The following is a 19,866-nucleotide window of genomic DNA, read 5'->3' on the forward strand; positions in this document are numbered from 1 at the left end:
GCATTGTGCGTGGGCAGCACGCCGGGGACCGTCTGCGCTCTTATCGAGCCCGAGCGTTGTATTGATCCGGTGCGGGCAGCCGGAATGTAGTAATTCTCCAATTTTATGAATGACTCCATTCACTGCCTCAGACACGCCCTCTTTCACATTCCCTCCCCCCGCCGCTTGGAATGCACTTACTGGCGCACTGCCCAGCCGTCGATTGGCTGACGCCGCTGTGGTGGGCGTGGCTCCGCCAGCCACTTCTGCGCTCTATAAATTGGTGCGCGCTGCACTTCCCTGTAGCAGATAAAGCATTTGGGGGCTCGTGGAGTGAACGATAAAATCTTATCGTGTTTTCAAAACGCAAATCTTCCTCTTTTTAAAACAGTTGCGGCTGTTCCACGTTGTATTTCGGGAACCAACCAAAAATTGAAACGCCGGAGTATTTCACCTTTGCTTTGAAAGTCCGGATCTTTACGTGACGAAGACCTGTTGACACTTTTGTTGTCGTTTCTCGTTAAATGGAGAAGATGCTTTTCACGGTCTTTTTGGTGTTCGCTGGGCTGTCTATGGTAAGTCACCGGGGAAAGGGATGTGTGGGTGATATTAAGGAGCACTCTGTCCCAAATTGTCACTCCTCTTCTGTTTTAATGATTTCTGACGGGCCCTTTAACGCCCGAGGGCTCATAATCAAGATCAAGAGCACGGGTGCCAACATGTAGACACTTGGAAAGATCAATCCGCTCCGCCCAGATGCGTAAATATTAAGATGTCACTGACGCCATCATTTTCTTCTCGTATCAAATCCTGTAGGTACAGAGTGCCTGTCCTTCACAATGCAAGTGCCCTGCAGAGCCCGTGCGCTGCCCACCCGGGGTGAGTGCGGTACCGGACGGCTGCGGCTGCTGTAAAGTGTGCGCCCGTCAACTGAACGAGGACTGCGGCCCCCAGCAGCCGTGCGACCACCACAAGGGGCTGGAGTGCAACTTCGGGGCTGACCACCGTAGCAATCGAGGCATCTGCCGAGGTAAGGTGGGCTGCAGTTCCCTAGTATTACTGCACGGAGACGCAGCGCTATCTTCAATGCTTTTTGAAAATGTGAATTCCAGTGTTTCGAGGTTGTGGTATAACCATTGACATTATGAAGGCAGGCAGCGTGGCGTAGTGGTTAAGCTTTGCACTTCTAGCTGCCCCGAGGCTGCGGGTTCAAATCCCGCTAGTGACACCGTGTGACCATCAGCAAGCCAGTTAGGGGGTTGGAAAATGCAACGAATTGTATCTGAAATGTTGTAAGTCGCCTAGGGGAAGAAAGACATCAGCCAAGTAATAAAGATCTACGCAGTGTATGCCGGTTATGGCGCTATATTAAATAAAGGATGGCTACAAGCACCATATGCCACTTCAGATAGGCAGATTGAGAAAGCCGTCCAAAGTGAGAATACACAAATGTAGCGCAGCCAATCTTGGCGTAAATGAAAATGTCAGGTCTACTTAACAAGGGTCTGTATGATCCTTGGGTGTCCTGTCCCGCTATGGGAGTGTTGACTTCACAGCAGTGATCATGATGTCCGTCGCCGTGTCTAAAACAGCTGTGCCGGTCACACTTACTCAGTGGAAGTTTAACAAATCCAAAAGGGGTTGGCGCTATAATGGTACTTGGGGAAAGAACCTGCTTGGTGTGACACTAAAGTATTTATTATATAGTGTCTTGGCTACCAACCAGCCTACCTATTGATAAATGCATTTCTTATCTATTCATCTATTATATACAGGTAGTCCCTTTCTATCTTTTTATTATATAGTGCCTTTCCTGTCTATATATCATATACCTGTAGTGCCTTCTCTATCTATCCATCTGTTATATATCCATCTATCTATTATATAGTGCCTTTCATATACATATATATATAATATAATATATATAAAGCAAATGTATAAGACTATATGCCTTAAATGGGGATGTGTTAGCAAAAGTGATGCTACGTAGGTATTAACAGTTACTATCTAGAACAATTTGATTCCGGGGATGGGTATGGAGGCACACTATATCCTGTATATTAGCATGGCATGTTCATTTGACCCCATGATGGTGAATGAATGGATGTATTATAACGCAATTTGTCTGCATGAGAAGATTCCAAACGTATTCAGCCCAAGTCGTAACATGACATTCTCAGAGTAGGATCACGAGGGTGTGGAGCCTATGCCAGCAGCTTTACAGGGTCCACTCACCCAGGGCCAGCTTGGAACCCCCCCATATAACCCACTGCATGTATCTTTGCTGGTGTGAGATGACAAAACAGACTGCAAGTGGCTTGTAGGATTTGAACCCAGGCTTTGGGATTCGCGAGGAGGCAGTGGTAACCACTGTGCCACCTTGATCTTGCCAATAAAAGTAATGCATTTAGGAGGCCGCTCAGTGCCAGGGTCTAAACTTCAGATAGTGCCACTGGATGGATCGTTTGCACGCTTGTAGTGATGATTTGATGCTCAGCTTTGCCAGTATACAGTTTCTGTTTTGTTTTTGGTATAGTTGGGTGTGAACATCCCAGTTCCAGATGTAACTTAACGCCAACAGATATCGACATGACCCAATAGCCCTGGCACGTTGCCTTTAAATCTATAGGTTGTGCTCGGCTGTTCTATCTTTACATTCGGTTCATACAATGCAGTCAGTTTCCTTTATTATTGTCTGCTTGAAGCTCCCTAAGATATGTGCATACAATCCACACATCGTCTAAACCCACTTACCCCTTAGAGAAGCTGGAGCCTACCCCAGTCAGCATCGGGAACAACGCAGGACCAACCCATTACACGCACACACACCTAACCTGCATGTCTTTGGACTGCGGAAGGAAACCCACGGGACTTGTGAGGCAGCAGTGCCACCCTGTAATGTATGCTTACTAGTATGGTGGGCATCAGCATTACAGCAGGTTCTGTTTCTCTATATAACTGCTATATACACGTAGTTCATGAGGATACGTCGCCTGCCGTCTACCGCTCCGGCCCTTTTTGTGGCTATGACTTCAGTGATCCTGGCACTTTGTTTAACCTTATGCTGGTTGTCATCGACACTTTGGATAACCTCGGCCCATGTGGCCCTGACTCTTGATTTAACCCCAAAGTAAGCGACACCGGCACTCCTCACCCAGTGTACCACCTGAGCCAAAAATAAGACCGGGTGGGCCATTACACCACCCCATTCCAGAACTGGCGTGACCTTGAGTAAACCAGCAGCACACTTCGGTGACCTCAGGGGCTGCACGTCTTCATTTATATCTGCCGACCTTCAGCATCCTCACGCCTGTCTGTTTACTGCACATGGCAACAAACGCCTAGAGACAACACGACCGAGATGGGGGAACAGGAGACCAACAGAGCTATGGACATACTGGGAGCGGGCATCTACAGCATGTAGAATAAGTGGTGAGCAGATAAATACTCCGCCTCGAGACAAATGTCTTCCTGGGGACAAATTAAAATGCATGTTGCCTATCAATCAAGTATATAGTGCCACCCTGTCTACCAATTTATCAATCAATCAAATAGTGCTATCCCTACCCATCTATCTATCATTGTGCCACCCTACCCTATCTATCATATGGCGCCACCTATCTTTTTAATCATATAGTGCCATCTATCTACCTACTTATCAGTCATATAGTGCCATCCCTACCCATCTATCATATAGTGCCATCTATCTACCTACTTATCAATCAGTCATATAGTGCCATCCCTACCCATCTATCATATAGTGCCATCTATCTACCTACTTATCAATCAGTCATATAGTGCCATCCCTACCCATCTATCTTATCATATACTGCCACACTATCTACCTATCTATTATTCAATCATATAGTGCCATTCCTACCCATCCACCTATCTATCTATCATATAGTGCCATCCCAATCTGTCAATCAATCATATCGTGCCGTTCCTATCTATCTTGTCCATCTATTATACAGTGCCATTCATACCTATGTATCTGTGAGGATCATTAGGGTGAATGGGGGCTTATCCTGGTAGCACTGGGTGCCAACAACAAAACAGCCCTGGATAGGGTACCAGTCCATTACAGGGCACGCAGGCACACACACACTTGTACCAGTTCTCACTTCCAGTTGACGCCTGGCTGTTTTATTTCTGTATGTTGCTTAGCTGTTTCCTCACCCACTGGCTCCAAGGAGACTGATCAATGTCATCACCCTGACTTTTATGTGTTACTGATGTCCATCTGATTCCTCATTAGGTGACCCACTTGTGTCTCCTTTGGACTTTGGGTCCGGGTCTGAGATTTCCGATCTCCTGATTTTATTTTATTTTTTCGGTTCACGTAGCTACCCGCTGCCGAGGACCCCTTTATCGCCACTCTCCTGGTGCACCACTTTACTCTCCGAGACGGTTTTAGCATCTGTCCATCTTAATTCTATGCGGCAGATGGCTCTGATTTCCCTGTCTTTATATAGGCAGAGGCTAAGTGTTTATTTAAACTAAATAAAGCAAGATTTATTTTGGTGGCCCTGGCCTGGCGAATTCTTTCCTTGTAAAGGGCTTGAATGACACTGTAAACAAATCGAGTGGCCAGACAAATTTAGGCACACTTTTTGTGCGTGTCCTGGGGCCGAGTGTCTCCTGCGTGCTTTAAAGTTTTGTGTGGGGAATCCCCTACCACCCCCACCCGTTAGTTTCGAGGTAAGACGGTAATACCTGCTGATCATGGCGACGTGCGGCGTGTTGAGAAGCACGTGGAAGTAACGACTGACCCTGTGACAATTCTGACCCTAGGAATTCTCGAGTTGAGCGAATTCTTTTAGCAATGTCTCCCTCTAGTGGACATACACTGTTATATCTTAAAGCAGGCGGTCGTTGGCCATTCTTCATTTCTCGATCTCAGTGGTAGCTAAGCAGCTCAGTGCTTCTCAAAAGTGTGCTCCATGGACCTTTTGGTGGTCCGTGTGCTCACCTTCTTTGAGGAACGTTATTGCTGATAAGGCCACATAAAGCATCTCAAAGGCCCCAACCACCCTGCCTGACTTTCTTGCAGACGATATCTTTAACTTCCCCACCACTCCTCCTCGATTCGATCCCAGATGGTCGGTAGTGATTACTCCCTACTCTCTTCTGATGTCTCTTCAAACTCTTTATACTGGGGAGTGGGGAAACGGGAAATCTTAAATTGACGTTCAATGCACGAATAAACACATTACAAAATACATTTAATGACGAAATGTATTGTACAGGATATGCGATTAATGATGGTAATCAATATTCATTTTACATTTGGCAGAAAGCATCGTGAAGGTGTTGTCCATTTCTCCGTACACCTTCTGACAGCCTGTTGTGGAAATTCTGCCATGCTCGACATAACATGTCAAGGGGAATGCCAGCGATTTTGTCTTCAATCCTATTTTTTATTTCAGCAATGGTTACAGTTACGCTTGGCTTTAATGATGCCCCCACGGGAAAAAAAAAATCAAACAAGGAGATCTGGGGATCTCGGAGGTCATGCGTGAAATGACGCGCCTTCCAAACAATCGCTGCCATCGATTGACAGGCAGTATGCGAAGTGGTGGCTCCACCTGGGGACTTCTTTTTTATGGCTGAAACTGTTTCTTCGAAATTAGACACCCATGTGTTAATCGCATGAGCAGACGGGACACGATCGTGACGTCCTAACTGGTAATGACGCCGCAATTCCCTTTGCGCAGCAGTCACAAGAGGCCTTCACAACGAACGCACCACTCCACTGCTCCATTATAATTCAAGGCAAGGGTTTCTAAACGAGCTCGCAATGATCCCAAACAACTGCTGACAACCCCAGTGTCGCCAACACCTAGTTCAAAAATTTCCCTGCGCCACCTTGTACTTCACGCCCAAAACGCGTACGCGCACGCATCAATAGCAGCCACGTGTTCCCAGCATTCATTTGACACGAGCACGCGACGCGCGCGCGCATTGCAGTACCTGCAAAAATCGGGGTGTCATCAAGTCGGAACGTGACGTCAGAGTCACCGTTTACTATCTACATGTGACAGAAAGCCGCTTTGAGGCTCCTACGCGATCGAAGTGTGCGCTTCCATGTTTGATGAATGGTTCGATGTGGTGAAGCAAAATACCGACATATTGGTGGTGCTTTTATATTCAAGCGTTGCATATTCCCCATCGTTATGGCGCGAGACATTTTAAAAGTCTCACACCTTCACAGTAGCATCAGAATGTACTGCAGCGTATTTGATCCGTAGAGGAAAAAAAAACCAAACATGGTGAAAAGGTCTACTTTGTGATTAAAGTGGAAATTTCGCTTTAACCTGGTAGTTTACTTTATCATGAAAGCAGACCGTCGTAAACGTCATCTTAAAACGGACCCACTTGTTCATCACTACCCGCTTCTGGGGCTTCCACCTGAACTGACAGCAGCAATCGCCCCACAGGACTCCTTACATTTCTGATATTCCAGCTCTCTGCACAATTAAAATCCTTAGATTTCTACTCGATATCACGTTCATGATGAAATGCATTAAAGTATGTATGTGACATTTTACAGAGAAGTCGTTAACTTCATTTAATAATTACACACGGTGGCGGACTGGTAGCGATGCGGTCTCTCCGAGAGTCGCGTCCCTGGTGTTCCCTGCCTGGAGTTTGCATGTTTTCCTGGTGGGTTTCCACAGTGGGATCCAGTTTCCTTCCAAAGATATGCGGATTTGGTGGCACTAAAATGACGTGTGTGTGTGTGTGTGTGTGCACTCACGTTACGATGAGCTGATGCCCCGTCCAGGGATCACTTCTGACTCGTGCCCGATGGGATGGGTGCACCCCTGGACTGATGGATGTAATCAATAAAAATTTATCCTTTTCAGAGGTACAGTTGTGCTTGACAGTTGGTGAACCCTTTTCTATATTTCTGTATAAATATGACCTAAAACATCATCAGAATTTCACTCAAGTCCTAAAAGTACATAAAGAGAAACCAGTTAAACAAATGAGACAAAAATATTATACTTGGTCATTTATTTATTGAGGACAATGATCAAATATTAGATATTTGTGAGTGGCAAAAGTATGTGAACCTTTGCTTTCAGTATCTGGTGTGACCCTCCTTACTAAACGTTTCCGGTAACCTCTGATCATTCCTGCACACCGCCATTCCTCCGTACAGAACAGCTTCAACTCTGGGATGTTGGTGGGTTTCCTCACATGAACTGCTCACTTCAGGTCCTTCCACAACATTTCCATTGGTTTAAGGTCAGGACTTTGACTTGGCCATTCCAGAACATTCACTTTATTCTTCTGTAACCATTCTTTGGTAGAGCGACTTGTGTGCTTAGGGTCGTTGTCTTGCTGCATGACCCACCTTCTCTTGAGATTCAGTTCATGGACAGATGTTCTGACATTTTCCTTTAGAATTCTCTGATATAATTCAGAATTCTTTGTTCCATCAATGAAGGCAAGTCGTCCTGGCCCAGATGCAGCAACACAGGCCCACACCATGACACTACCACCACCATGTTTCACAGATGGGATGAGGTTCTTATTCTGGAATGCACTGTTTTCCTTTCTCCAAACATCACGCTTTTCATTTAAACTAAAAGTTCTATTTTGGTCTCATCCATCCACAAAACATTCTTCCAATAGCCTTCTGGTTTGTCCACGTGATCTTCAGCAAACTGCAGACGAGCAGCAATGTTTTTTTGGAGAGCAGTGGCTTTCTCCTTGCCACCCTGCCATGCACACCATTGTTGTTCAGTGTTCTCCTGATGGTGGACTCATGAACATGAACATCAGCCAATGTGAGAGAGGCCTTCAGTTGCTTAGAAGTTACCATGGGGTCCTTTGTGACCTCACCGACTATTACACGTGTGCCTTGCACTTGGAGTGATCTTTGTTGGTCGACCACTCCTGGGGAGGGTCACAATGGTCTTGAATTTCCTCCATTTGTACACAATCTGTCTGACTGTGGATTGGTGGAGTCCAAACACTTTAGAGATGGTTTGGTAACCTTTAACAGCCTGATGAGCATCAACAACTCTTTTTGTGAGGTCCTCAGAAATCTCCTTTGTTCGTGCCATGATACACGTCCACAAACATGTGTTGTGAAGAGCAGACTTTGGTAGATCCTGTTCTTTAAATAACACAGGGTGCCCACTCACACCGGACTGGCATCCCATTGACTCGAATTTCACCTTCAAACTAACTGATCGTCCATGAGGTTCACATACATCTGCCACTCACAAATATCTAATATTTGATCATTTTCCTCAATAAATAAATGACCAAGTATAATATTTTTGTCTCATTTGTTTAACTGGTTTCTCTTTATCTACTTTTAGGACTTGAGTGAAAATCTGATGATGTTTTAGGTCATATTTATGCAGAAATATAGAAAATTCTAAAGGGTTCACAAACTTTGTATTGTGGCAAGGTGTCCTGAGAATTTAATGGATGTTTCAGGCGACAAGAGAGAAGCAGAACATTGTGAAGGTATCTCGCACTGCCACCTGCTGGAATCTTCCAGATTTCTGTGAAGTACACACATGCGTAGCAGCAGCGTCCACAGGCGCTCACCTCACATCTCCTGAAGTACAGGGTGACACAGAAAAACGGGAACTTTTGAAAAACTCAATAAAAATAGAAGAAATCCAACAAAAAAAATGTTATTGACAGCAATTGAACCACTACAGCTTGCCTTTTTAAGAGACAGTAATCCAGATTATCAACGTCCTGTAGATGGCGTCCTCCTGTACGTACACATTCTTTCAATCTGCTGTTGAGGTTCCCCATTGATCGCTGCAACATCTCAGCTGGGATACCACGCATTTCGTCTTGAATTCTTTGTTTCAATTCATTTGGTGTCCTTGGCCGAGTCGTGTAGACCCGACTCTTAAGGTAGCCCCACAAGAAAAAATCACAAACTGACAAATCCGGTGATCTTGAGGACCAGGGAATGTCACCGAATCTTGAGATGACACGGTTACCGAACAAATCTCGCACAGCTGCCATTGATTGCCTTGCAATTGATTACTAAATGGCGAGATTGTTTACAGCTCAGGGTCCCTGTTCTGCAGTGCTGCCAACTGTACATGGCTGCCACTACGCATTTCCAAAGTTCCCATTTTTCTGTGTCACCCTGTATAAACCCAGCCTAATAATTCAGTGTGGATGCTGCTTCTCACGTATTTATATTCACCAGCACCTTCAAGGCTAACATCCGAGACCTGGAGATGTAAATCCATGGCTTGTAGGCTTGCAGTGTAGACCTTCCGTTCAGATTTGAAGGGCCAAGCACCAGGCAGAGCAGGGCTTTAAACGGGGACAGTGGACGCTACCCAAACCTGAGAGAAGACACCAGGCGAGAGGTAGAAACCTTAGGGTTACACCAACAAAAAGTCGCCAGCCAGCAGGGTCGCTCATAGAGCAGCCGCAGTATAAGAACTGGCTTACAACACAGAAAGAGAGCGAGGAGCTGTAGGAGTCGGACGTGTTGTGCCTCGCTCGGCTTCCTTAGGGCACGTCTCAAAGACCTGACGCTGGGAGTAGGACATTACGGGGGGCCTACCAATTCACCATTTTGAGTTTATGTGAGAACTCTTCTTGTTTGCATCGTGACATTACTTTTCACGAGTAGCTGGACGATCCTACCAAGGAGTTTACGCTACCGGGCTTGCTGTTGGCCGTAGGTGGTGCGCCATGTTTTTGACTTTGACAAAGTGGTCCTCAGTCCAAAACCACTTTTAAGAGTCCTTACTGTAAATGAATGGCTGAAGGGAAGCGGAGAAATCAGGATTCCACATTGTAGTGATCGTAATAAGAAGGAAATCGCAGTCCGGTGTTCCTTCTACATTCTCATTGGCATCCCTATTAAGTTAATTGGCAATTCCCAATCGGCTCGGTGCATGTGGCCGTGTGTCTGTTGGACTGGCACCCCGGCCAATGTTGTTTACTACTCTCTTATGTCTAATGCTGCTAAGACCCTAAACTGGATTAGGCAGGTTTGAGACCACCTAATTCTCCTCTACCAAAGGATGACGTTTGTCATGATCCTCCATCACCCCTCATTTTAAAGGGGGAGCACAGAGGGCAGCGATGGCAGTGAAGGGCCATTCATCGCCAAGGACCTGCAGAGGTGGGCATCCTTTTTATTTTAGCCCAGCTGTTGATGGCAGCCCACTTTCTTCCTGCTGTCATTACTCTTATTGTGGCATTGGCAGTGGTTGACATTTTTAACTGGTTTCTCCAGTTACAGTAATGGGTAATTGGACTAGAGAAATCGAGAGGGAATTTCTGACACGCTAAGGATGGCAGGACAATGGGCATCCTTTACATTAGAGGATGACAAATAAGAGCGGTTTATAATATTATAAGAGCTGTTTGGGAAATGCAACTCCACCGGGACGATTGGGACGTCACAAATAGACAGGCTGAGGAAAACGTGTCCCATGGGCAACATGGTGTCACTATGAGGTGGGAAAAAGTCATCAGGTGAGTGTGATGCCACAGGTTAGGAATATCATGTGGAGAGAGAGAGAGATGTGCCAGGGATGGCAGGACAATGGCATGGGGGTCCTTTACATTACCAAATGCAATAAAGCGGGGATGACATCTGAAGAACGTGATGACATTTTAGGAGAGGTGCACTATGGTGGATCGAGACGTCACAGAGTGGTTGAGGAAGAAGTGTCCTATAGGCAACATATTGTCATTATTAGGGGGATAAAGGTCATCAGGTGAGTGTGGTGTCACAGGTTAGGGATATCATCATAGGAGAGGTGCCCTTTGGTAAATGGGATGCCACCAGGAAATGGGGACAATGCATCAGGACATTGGGATGCCACAGATAGAAAGGGTCGACAGAGACATGGCAGGGCAGTGGCATGGAGGCGCACTGTCCTTTATATGACCAAATGCCATATAGAGGGGATGGCATCTGGAGAATGTTACGTCATAATAGGAGCGGTGCTCTTTGGGAAGTTGGATGTCACCGGAAGATAGGGAAAATGCATCAGGAGATCGAGATGTCACAAATAGAGAGGCTGAGGAAGAAGTGTCCCATAGGCAACATTTTGTCACTATTAAGGGTGAGTGTGATGTCACGGGTTAGGGAAGTCATCTGGAAAAGTGATGTCACTGAGACACGGGGGACCACATGTGAGGAGGTTGGGAAGTCACAGATTGAGAGACACGGGAGGAAGTCACTGGGTGCTTGTGATGTCACAGGGGGAGAAGCGGTCGTCCACTAAAGAATATGATGTCCTAATAATTGTCACTTTTCTCCCGCAGCCAAGCTGGAGGGCCGAACGTGCGAATACAACAGCAGGATTTATCAGAACGGTGAAAACTTCCAGCCGAACTGCAAACACCAGTGCACCTGCATCGACGGGGCAGTGGGCTGCGTGCCGCTGTGTCCCACCGAGTTTCCCCTGGTATCGGCCAGCTGCCCCCACCCACGCCTGGTGAAAGTGCCCGGCCAGTGCTGCGAGAAGTTTGTTTGTGACAAGGAGCCGAAGAAGCCCTACAAGGGAATGCACATCAGTGGGGTGCCATATTACGGCCACAGCAACGAGCTCTACGACTTTGGCAAGACGCAGGGGTACAAGCACATGGCAGGTGAGGCGTCCTCACGTCACCAGTCTGTCCCCAACCCCCTCTTCGGGTGGTGACCCCTTTCTGTCCATTCCTAGTGAAGTGACGGTCTCTCAATTTTAATTGTGTTCACGCAGCTTGGAGGCCTTTACTCAGTGGCCGGTCCCTGCAAAAGAAATGCATCCTGCAGACCACCGACTGGTCCCAGTGCTCCCGGAGCTGCGGGATGGGGGTGTCCACGCGCATCACCAACGACAACGCCCAGTGCAAGCTTGTGAAGGAGACGCGGCTGTGCAACATCCGGCCCTGCTACCAGGCTTATGTCGGCAAGCTCAAGGTAGGCACGTGTCCATACTGTCCCTGCGATCGTCACACTTGGTGAGCTTCTCATTTCACTCTACACTGTGTGCACAATTATTAGGCAAGTTGTATTTTTGAGGATTAATTTTAATATGGAACAAACACAGTGCTATCAGTCAATCCAAAATGTTAATAAACCTGAAACCTGAATGTTTCACAACGGAAATGTGAGTGTGAACATCATCAGGGGAATACATATGTGCGCACAATTATTAGGCAACTATTAGTGTGCAGATTTATTATGCAACTAAAGGAAAAATGAAAATTTTCCCATCTCACTTGTTTATTTTCATCTGTTATAGTGAGAATAATAAACAAACACCTCAAAATTTACAAATAAACATCTCTGACATTTAAAAAAAATCAATCAATCAATCAATGACCAATATAGCCACCCTTCTTTCCAATAACAGTCATAAGCCTTTCCATTCATGGAGTCTGTCAGTTTCTTGATCTGTTGACGATCAGCTTTTTGTGGAGCAGTGACTACAGCCTCCCAGACACTCTTCAGAGAGGTGTATTGTTTTTCTCCCCCGTAAATCTAGCGTTTAAGAAGTGCCCACAAGTTCTCGATAGGGTTTAGGTCAGATGAGGAAGGGGCCATGTCATTATTCCTTCATCTTTAAGGCCTTTACTGGCTGGCCACGCAGTGGAGAACTTCGATGCAAGTGATGGAGCATTGGCCTGCATAAAAATCATGGTCTTCTTCCTGTATCACTGTTTGAAGAAAGTGTCTTCGAAAAACTGGCAGTAGGTTTGGGAGTTGATTTTGAGTTCATCTTCAATGCAAAAGGTCCAACTAGCTCATCTTTAAAAATACCAGCTCATACCAGTACCCCACCTCCACGTTGGAGTGGAGCTCTGTGCCCATTACTGATCCACAGGTCCATCCATCTGGTCCATCAAGAGTCACTCTCATCTCATCGGTCCATAAAACCTTTGAAAAAATCTGTCTTCAGATATTTCTTGGCCCAGTTTTGACGTTTCAACTTATGTTTCTTGTTCAGTGGTGGTTGGGTTTCAGCCCTCCTTACCTTGGCCATGTCTTTGAGCACTGAACACCTTGTACTTCTGGGCACTCCAGGTAGGTTGCAGCTCTGGAATATGAAAGTACTGGAGGATAATGGGTTCCTGGTAGCTTCACGTTTGATTCTTCTCAAATCTTTGGCAGCTAATTTGCGTCTTTTGTTCTCAACACGTTTCTTGCGACCCTGTTGACTATTTGCAACAAAATGTTTGATGGTTCTGTGATCACACACCAATATCTTAGCAATTCCAAAAGTGCTGCATCCCTCTGAAAGACTTTTTACAATTTTGGACTTTTCAGAGTCAGTTAAATCTCTTTTTTGGCCCATTTTGCCTGAGGAAAACTAGCTGCCTAATAATTCTGCACACCTTGATATAGGGTGTTGATCTCCTTAGGCCACACCCTCCCTCATTACACAAATACACATCACCTGACGTGCTGAAATCCAATAAGCATTCAAGTTAATACAGCTTGGAGTTGGAATATACGCATTAAAAATGATGATATGGTCAAAATACTCACTTGCCTAATAATTATGCACACAGTGTAATGGAGACCCTAAAACGCTCGGCCTCTCCTGGGCTGGATATTTACAGGTGCTGACCCGGAGAGCACAACGTGGAGGGTACAAATCCCACTCACCATGTCGCTTATCTATATGTTTCTCCCCGGGCTGTGCTGCTGGGATCAGTCAAGCCCACCCAGTGTTCAGCCCCTTAGCTACCTGCGTGTCCAGCAGAGGTCAGCGTCACCCTAACGGCCCTGGGTGACGTCCAGAATCCTAGTGTCAAGTCTTCTGCTTAAGATGGCCCAAACGTCATTGGGGAGGGAGGGGGTTTCTGAGCCAAGGCGCAGCACTTCAGCCATCGGTGTGTCCCCCCTTAGTGTTTATTTTTGAATAAAGAAATGTGCATGCCGAGCCGGTCAGCCCGATATAAATACCCCGAGAGAGGCGGCAGGCCTGTGTCAAGCGATACGTCTCTGCATCCGACTTCCAGTCTGGGGCCACGGTGGGAACGGGGCTGGGGGCTCGTAAAGCTCGAGCGGGTAAATATAGAAGCTCCCTCGTGTGTCACTTGGTAACAGAGGCCAGATATGAAGTGGCATTCTTGGAACGTATGTTAAGACTGGGAACGGTGGACGAGGCGGTATGATGGGCTTACACCTACCAGGACTTCAACAAGGGTCTGCCCTTCAAGCGGTGGGCACAACCAGTACAGGATTAGTGGAGGGATGGCATACTGAGGGAAACGTGCCAGGGAGGGCAGGAGGAGAAGGTGCTTTGAATTACAGAATGTCACAAAGGGCAGAAGGACGTGGTCTACAGAATGTGACGTTATAAGGAGAGGGGTAACACTCTGGGGAAATGGGAGATCACTAGGGGACACAGGTCAGATGATTGCAATGTCACCAACAGAGAGAGGATTCCTGTAGGGAAAATGTCACTATTGGAGAGGGGCATCAGGTGAGTGTGATGTCCTGGGTTAGAGACATCATCTGGAGAATGTGATGTTCTAATGACAGAGGTGCTCTTGGGAAATTGGATGTCACTAGGGAACGGAGGGGCAATGTCGCCAATAAAGAGGAAAGATCCAGGAAGGACAAACTGTCATTATTAAAAGGGGGCGGGAGGTCAATAGGAGAGTGTAATGTCACGGGTTAGGGACATCATCTGGAGAAAATGACATCCTAATGAGAGAGGTGCTGTTTGGGAAATATGACTCCACTGGGAGATTGGGATGTCACAAATAGAAAGAAGTGTCACCAACAGGGTGGGAAAAATCCATCAGCCGAGTGTGATGTCACGGGTTGGGGACAGCTGGAGGATGGGATGTACACACAAGGCACGTTTCCCTCAGTATCTCGACCCACTGGTCTGATTCCCTTCGTCATTTTAAACCCTTCACTCAGGTCTCCTCTTCATCTCCTGTAAAGGCTCAGCTCTCTTCATCTTTCCTCACCACTCGTCCCCTGTAGCCCTGAATCGGCCGAGTTGCTCTTCTCTGGACTTGGGAGTAAAGGTCCGTCTCTCCTCGTGGTCCCTGGCCCTCGCTGCCAACCAGCCTGCGTGCCCTCTTCAGTACCGTCATGTATTTCTTTTGTAATATGGAGACAAGTTTCACGTTGGTTGGCCCGTGCAGGCAAGAATTTTTGTTGTATCGATATTCAATAATAACATTACAAAGGGGGTGGCACGGTGGCAGCGCTGGTGCCTTGCAGTAAGGAGGCCAGGGTTCGTGTCCCAGTCCTCCCAGCGTGGAGTTTGCCTGTTCTCCTCGTGTGTCTGGGGGTCTCCTCTGATGGTCCAAAGACATGCAGGTTGGGTGAACTGGCATTTCCGGGGTGTGTGTTTGCCCCGTCCAGGGTGTGTTCCCTGTCTTGCGCCATATGTTGTGGGCTCCAGCAGATCCCCCCCCGTGACCCTGTTCAGGACGAGTGGGTTACAAAATGACTGACTGATATTTATAAACCGTTCAAGGAGAGCGACGCTCATTTCTGTGCTAAACTAGTTGGGTGAGGCCGAGCAAAATGTGTGTCCATTTTCTATATGTGTCTCCTTTATTTATTTATTTATACTAGGGGGCTCTGCCCTCTGCTCACTTCGCTCGCCAATCCTCGGGCGGGCACTACACGCTAGCCACTGCTGGGCTCTGCCACTCGCGTATGGGGATGCGGATGTACAATTTAAACAGATGGGAATTATTACATATGCATGATAGAAGTATTTTACATTACAGCGAGTAATTAACAATCGCAAAAAAAAAAACAGCAAAACGTAATAAATTGAAATAAAATTGTTGCATGATGCGTTAGAGTTATTCGTTGCGTTCAACGTTTTCGTTCTCTTTGGCTTTGAAATTAACACACAAATACTTTTTAAAACTTACACTTTTACTGTAAAACTTCAGTAAAATCAATTTTTTGAACAATATCGCAATGAATTTTGATTCCGTTTGTTACATCGCGACAACACCACGTATAACTAACTGCCCGTGAACTCATTTTCGTTTCTTTCTCTCTAATAAATAAACGGACTTTTTCGAATGTTTGTCCCAGTAAAAGCTCTTCTAACGGGAAGCCGTAAACATTTTAATACGCATATCGAGATCTCCGTTGGTGTCTCATGTTAGATGGACTGCATTACCTTTCTTGTCGCCGGTTTAACATTTTACATGTCAGAATTGTTCGACCAATTTTGAATACAGCTAATCTCGTTCCATTGCATAACCCAGTGGTTCTCAAACTGTGGGGGGGCACGAAGTAACTAAAGCCGCTTTTCCACTGCATAGTACGGCACGACACGGTTCAGTTCAGCTCACTTTTGGGGAGTTTTCCACTGGGAACAGTACCTGGTACCTGGTCCTTTTTTTAGTACCACCTCAGCCGAGGTTCCAAGCGTGCCGAACCGTTACCAAAACGTGACGTGTAAACTGCTGGTCACTGATTGGCCGGAGAAAATCGTCATTACTGCGTCACTGAACTTGCGACACGAGACACAACAGACCCACGAAGGTTCGAACTGGTTTTAACCAAAAATGGCTGTTCCGTGGTCTATTGAGGAAGTACAGACGTTCCTCTCGTTGGTAGCCGAGGAGCAGATCCAGCGAGAGCTGGATGGGGCGACGCGGAATGAAAAAGTTTTTCAGGAGGTCGCTAAGCTCTTGGCCGCACACGGCTACCATCGGACTTACAAACAGTGTAGGGGACAAGTTAAAAAAAATGAAGAGCGAGCAGTAGAGGCGGCGCAACTCTAACGACACGTGAATAATCGCGCCCACTCTAAAGCAGTAATAAACTGCAGTCGAAACGCAAACCGAGCCGAACTGCGCCGAACCAAGGTGCGCTGTACTGAACCGTGCTGTGCCGTACTATGCAGTGGAAAAGCGGCTAAAAAGAACACAAGAATCAAAAATATGAACTTGAACTACATTCTGATACTAGAAAAATAAATATAGAGTTAGATACGTGTCGATAAAAGTGAAGTAGGTATAATAAAATATATCATTAACTAAAAAAGAACAAATTGGTATTCGTGGGCTTCTTTCAAAAAAATCTTAGGGACGTGCGATTTAAAACCGTTATGAAAACTCGGGTTGCAAATACGTAAAGGTTGAGAAACGCTGGCGTAGCCCACCACTCAGGCATTACGAGACATCCTTCCTTCTCTCGACAGTAATTCGGCCGGTGGAAGGCCAGACGGTGTTAACGGTTGTCGATATTCTTCGTGATATTGTAAGTCGATGTTTTCATCTTCCGCACCATCACCACCAACTGTTTCAGCACAGTCTATTGATACGCATTAAACCAATTTGCCGTGTGACCGATGGACACTTTTTGCGTTCATTCATTTGACTTCCTCATTTCTCGGTGCCATGATTGCCCGTGTACCCATTTGTTTGGTTGCTAACCCTTCGGGATGAAATTCTTCAGTAAGATTTGGACACAATACGTCTTCATTTATTGGGAACTTAAAGTGAGGAAAACGTAAAAAATGTATAAGAGCCGAGAGCGCAGGAAGTGTGTCTGACAAAAGCATTCACACCAATGAGAGGTGAGAGGAGCGCGGGCGTGGGCCGTGAAACGGAAATGGTGGAGAGGAGGGCGGGACTTGAAAAAATCTCTTGGCGACAGTGTCTATCTTTTATAATAGAGAGAGGTTTCTTTTTTTTTTTTTTTCTTTCCATTTCATAAACGTGTCTCCATTTTGTTTTTTATTTTCTCTCGACAGAAAGGTAAGAAGTGCACCCGGACCAGGAAGGCGCAAGAGCCAACTCGGCTGAGTTACGCGGGCTGCAAGAGCCTCCGCCGCTTCCAGCCCAACTTCTGCGGCGTGTGCGTGGACGGCCGCTGCTGCGCCCCCCAGAAGACGCGGACGGTGAGCGTGCGTTTCCTCTGCGAAGACGGCGACTCCTTTGAGCGCAAGGTCATGATGATCCAGTCGTGCAAGTGCAGCGACGACTGCGGCTACCTCAACGAGGCCGGGCTGCAGCCATCTTACCGGCTCTACGGAGACATGCACAAATTCACGGACTAGGAGGTCTCCCTTCCTTCTTTCCTTCCTTCCTTCCTTTCTTTCTCGAGGACTTTTTTTTTTTTTTTTTTGGTTTGTTTTAAAGAGATAAGAAGGAAAGCAGGTGCACTGATCACAGAGGTGCCCGTGATAAGAAACCCAAGGGACAGACCAAGCCTGGGCCCATGAAGGCCTAAACCGGGTGGCACCTTGTTCTGAGCGGGGGGTCAAGGGGTCGAGACCTTTGCCTCATTTCCTGCTTTCTTGAAAGCCCATTCAACGCCCGAGGGACACGAGGACAGCAGTGGCCAGGTGCCCGGCGAGACCTTGAATATAAGCCATTAGTTATTATTTAAAAGCAAAGACAGACTTTGTGCTGGGAGCGACTCGACACGAAATGAGAAGAGCACAACGCCGTCATGGTGGTGCCAGGGTGCCTCTCTAAGGAACGGGTCCGTAAGGGAGCAGCTGGACAAGCCTGCGGGCAGCAGACGCTGGAGTGCCACACCATGGCTCCCTCCTCCTTTCTTCATTTTCTTTTATTTTTTGTGTAAAATACATTTGCAGCTGCACAGAGCGCCCCCTGCTGGACCCAAGCAGAGAAATCGTTACTGTCAAGCCTGACCTGTTCAGACAAAAGGCTCATCCCTCTTGAGTGTCCTTGCACACCTCTCTATATAAACGTATTGGTTTTCATTCTCATTTTCCTAGAGAATAGAAATCCGGGACGTCCGATTCCAGTCCTGGTGGGCTGCAGGTTTTCATTCTAACCATCTTCTTAATTAGTGAGCCGTTTTTTGCTGCTAGTTGCCTTCATTTTAAGTGACGAGACTCAGACCCCCTTCGTTGTTTCTTTTTCCTTATTGAGCAGCCAAACACAAAACAAGCCGTCACGTGACCGGCTCACCTGATAATAAAGAAAGGTGAAGGTCTCGGCCATGTTGGGTCTGCTCCGGTCACCAAAACATCTTGACGGTGGTCTTGGAAAAAGCAGAAAAATCAGACCCAGTCTGCTGAGAGCAGCAACACGACCTGATATTCAATTAAGAGCAAGAATCGGCTTCTCATTAAGAGACTGGTTGGAGTGAAACTGGCTGGAGTTTGAAGCCCCAGTTTAGCTGCTCATCTGTCGGCTCGTTTCACGTCTCATTTCCGTTTGGCTGCCATTTTATGAAGAAACGAATCGATTCCGAGGACTGGATCCTTAAAAACAGGGCTAATTAAAAGGAAGGGAAAAGGAGTGAATTAGCAGTGAAAACTGCAGGCTGATTAGGAAAAAGCGTTCGGATGAAAACTTGCAGCCGCTGCGGGAGTTGGACACCCCTGGGATAGATTTCATTTTTTTTATTTTTTTGCACAATTTACGCTTCGAAGCACTGTGTCGGAGCCACTAAGACGCATTAGGCTTCCATTGGGAGCAGTTGGCTTTTTTTTTTTATTTTTGTTTCTTTTGGTTTTGATTGCTCATCCATTTGTAACAAATGTTTCTATTTAAATGTTTTAGTTGTGTGTGGTACTACTGTGGTGGGGTGGGGTTATCCGGTTGGCGCATTTGGTCCCAACATTCCTTCTGCCATACCACGACACCCCCATCCCCTTCCGCCTGAATGGTGCGGAAACTGCCCCCACCCCTTTGCTTTCCTGTTGGGAGGTCCCGGTACCAAAGTGCACTGCAAAAGGGTGCCGTGGAATCTCCTTGTCCCTAATCCTAATCTCATTGTTGCTCAACAGGGCGGACATTTTGTTCACAAAGCCCTGACTGACAAGACAGTCTTTCAGTCGAATGAACGAACGAATGAAAGGTCATTGCCATAAGTTGCACGACATCTACCCTTAGCGCTAATTCTATTACGCATTTTCCTCATCGGGGATGATCCTCACACTTCCTTCTAATCGTGGA

At 46.6% G+C, this 19,866-nt stretch overlaps 1 protein-coding gene across 1 annotated transcript; it reads left to right on the forward strand.

The window, feature by feature from the left end:
* The first annotated feature begins 298 nt into the window (after positions 1 to 298).
* Positions 299 to 18,662, forward strand: LOC120540010 (CCN family member 1-like). The gene is made up of 5 exons (XM_039770451.1): positions 299 to 554; positions 796 to 1,009; positions 11,266 to 11,592; positions 11,706 to 11,905; positions 17,685 to 18,662. The coding sequence occupies exons 1-5, from the start codon at positions 504 to 506 to the stop codon at positions 17,988 to 17,990; spliced, it is 1,098 nt and encodes a 365-aa protein (XP_039626385.1). The 5' UTR covers positions 299 to 503; the 3' UTR covers positions 17,991 to 18,662.
* Positions 18,663 to 19,866: the final 1,204 nt, after the last annotated feature.

The sequence above is a fragment of the Polypterus senegalus genome, chromosome 12, assembly GCF_016835505.1.
Source record: "Polypterus senegalus isolate Bchr_013 chromosome 12, ASM1683550v1, whole genome shotgun sequence".
Taxonomy (NCBI): Eukaryota; Metazoa; Chordata; class Cladistia; order Polypteriformes; family Polypteridae; genus Polypterus; species Polypterus senegalus.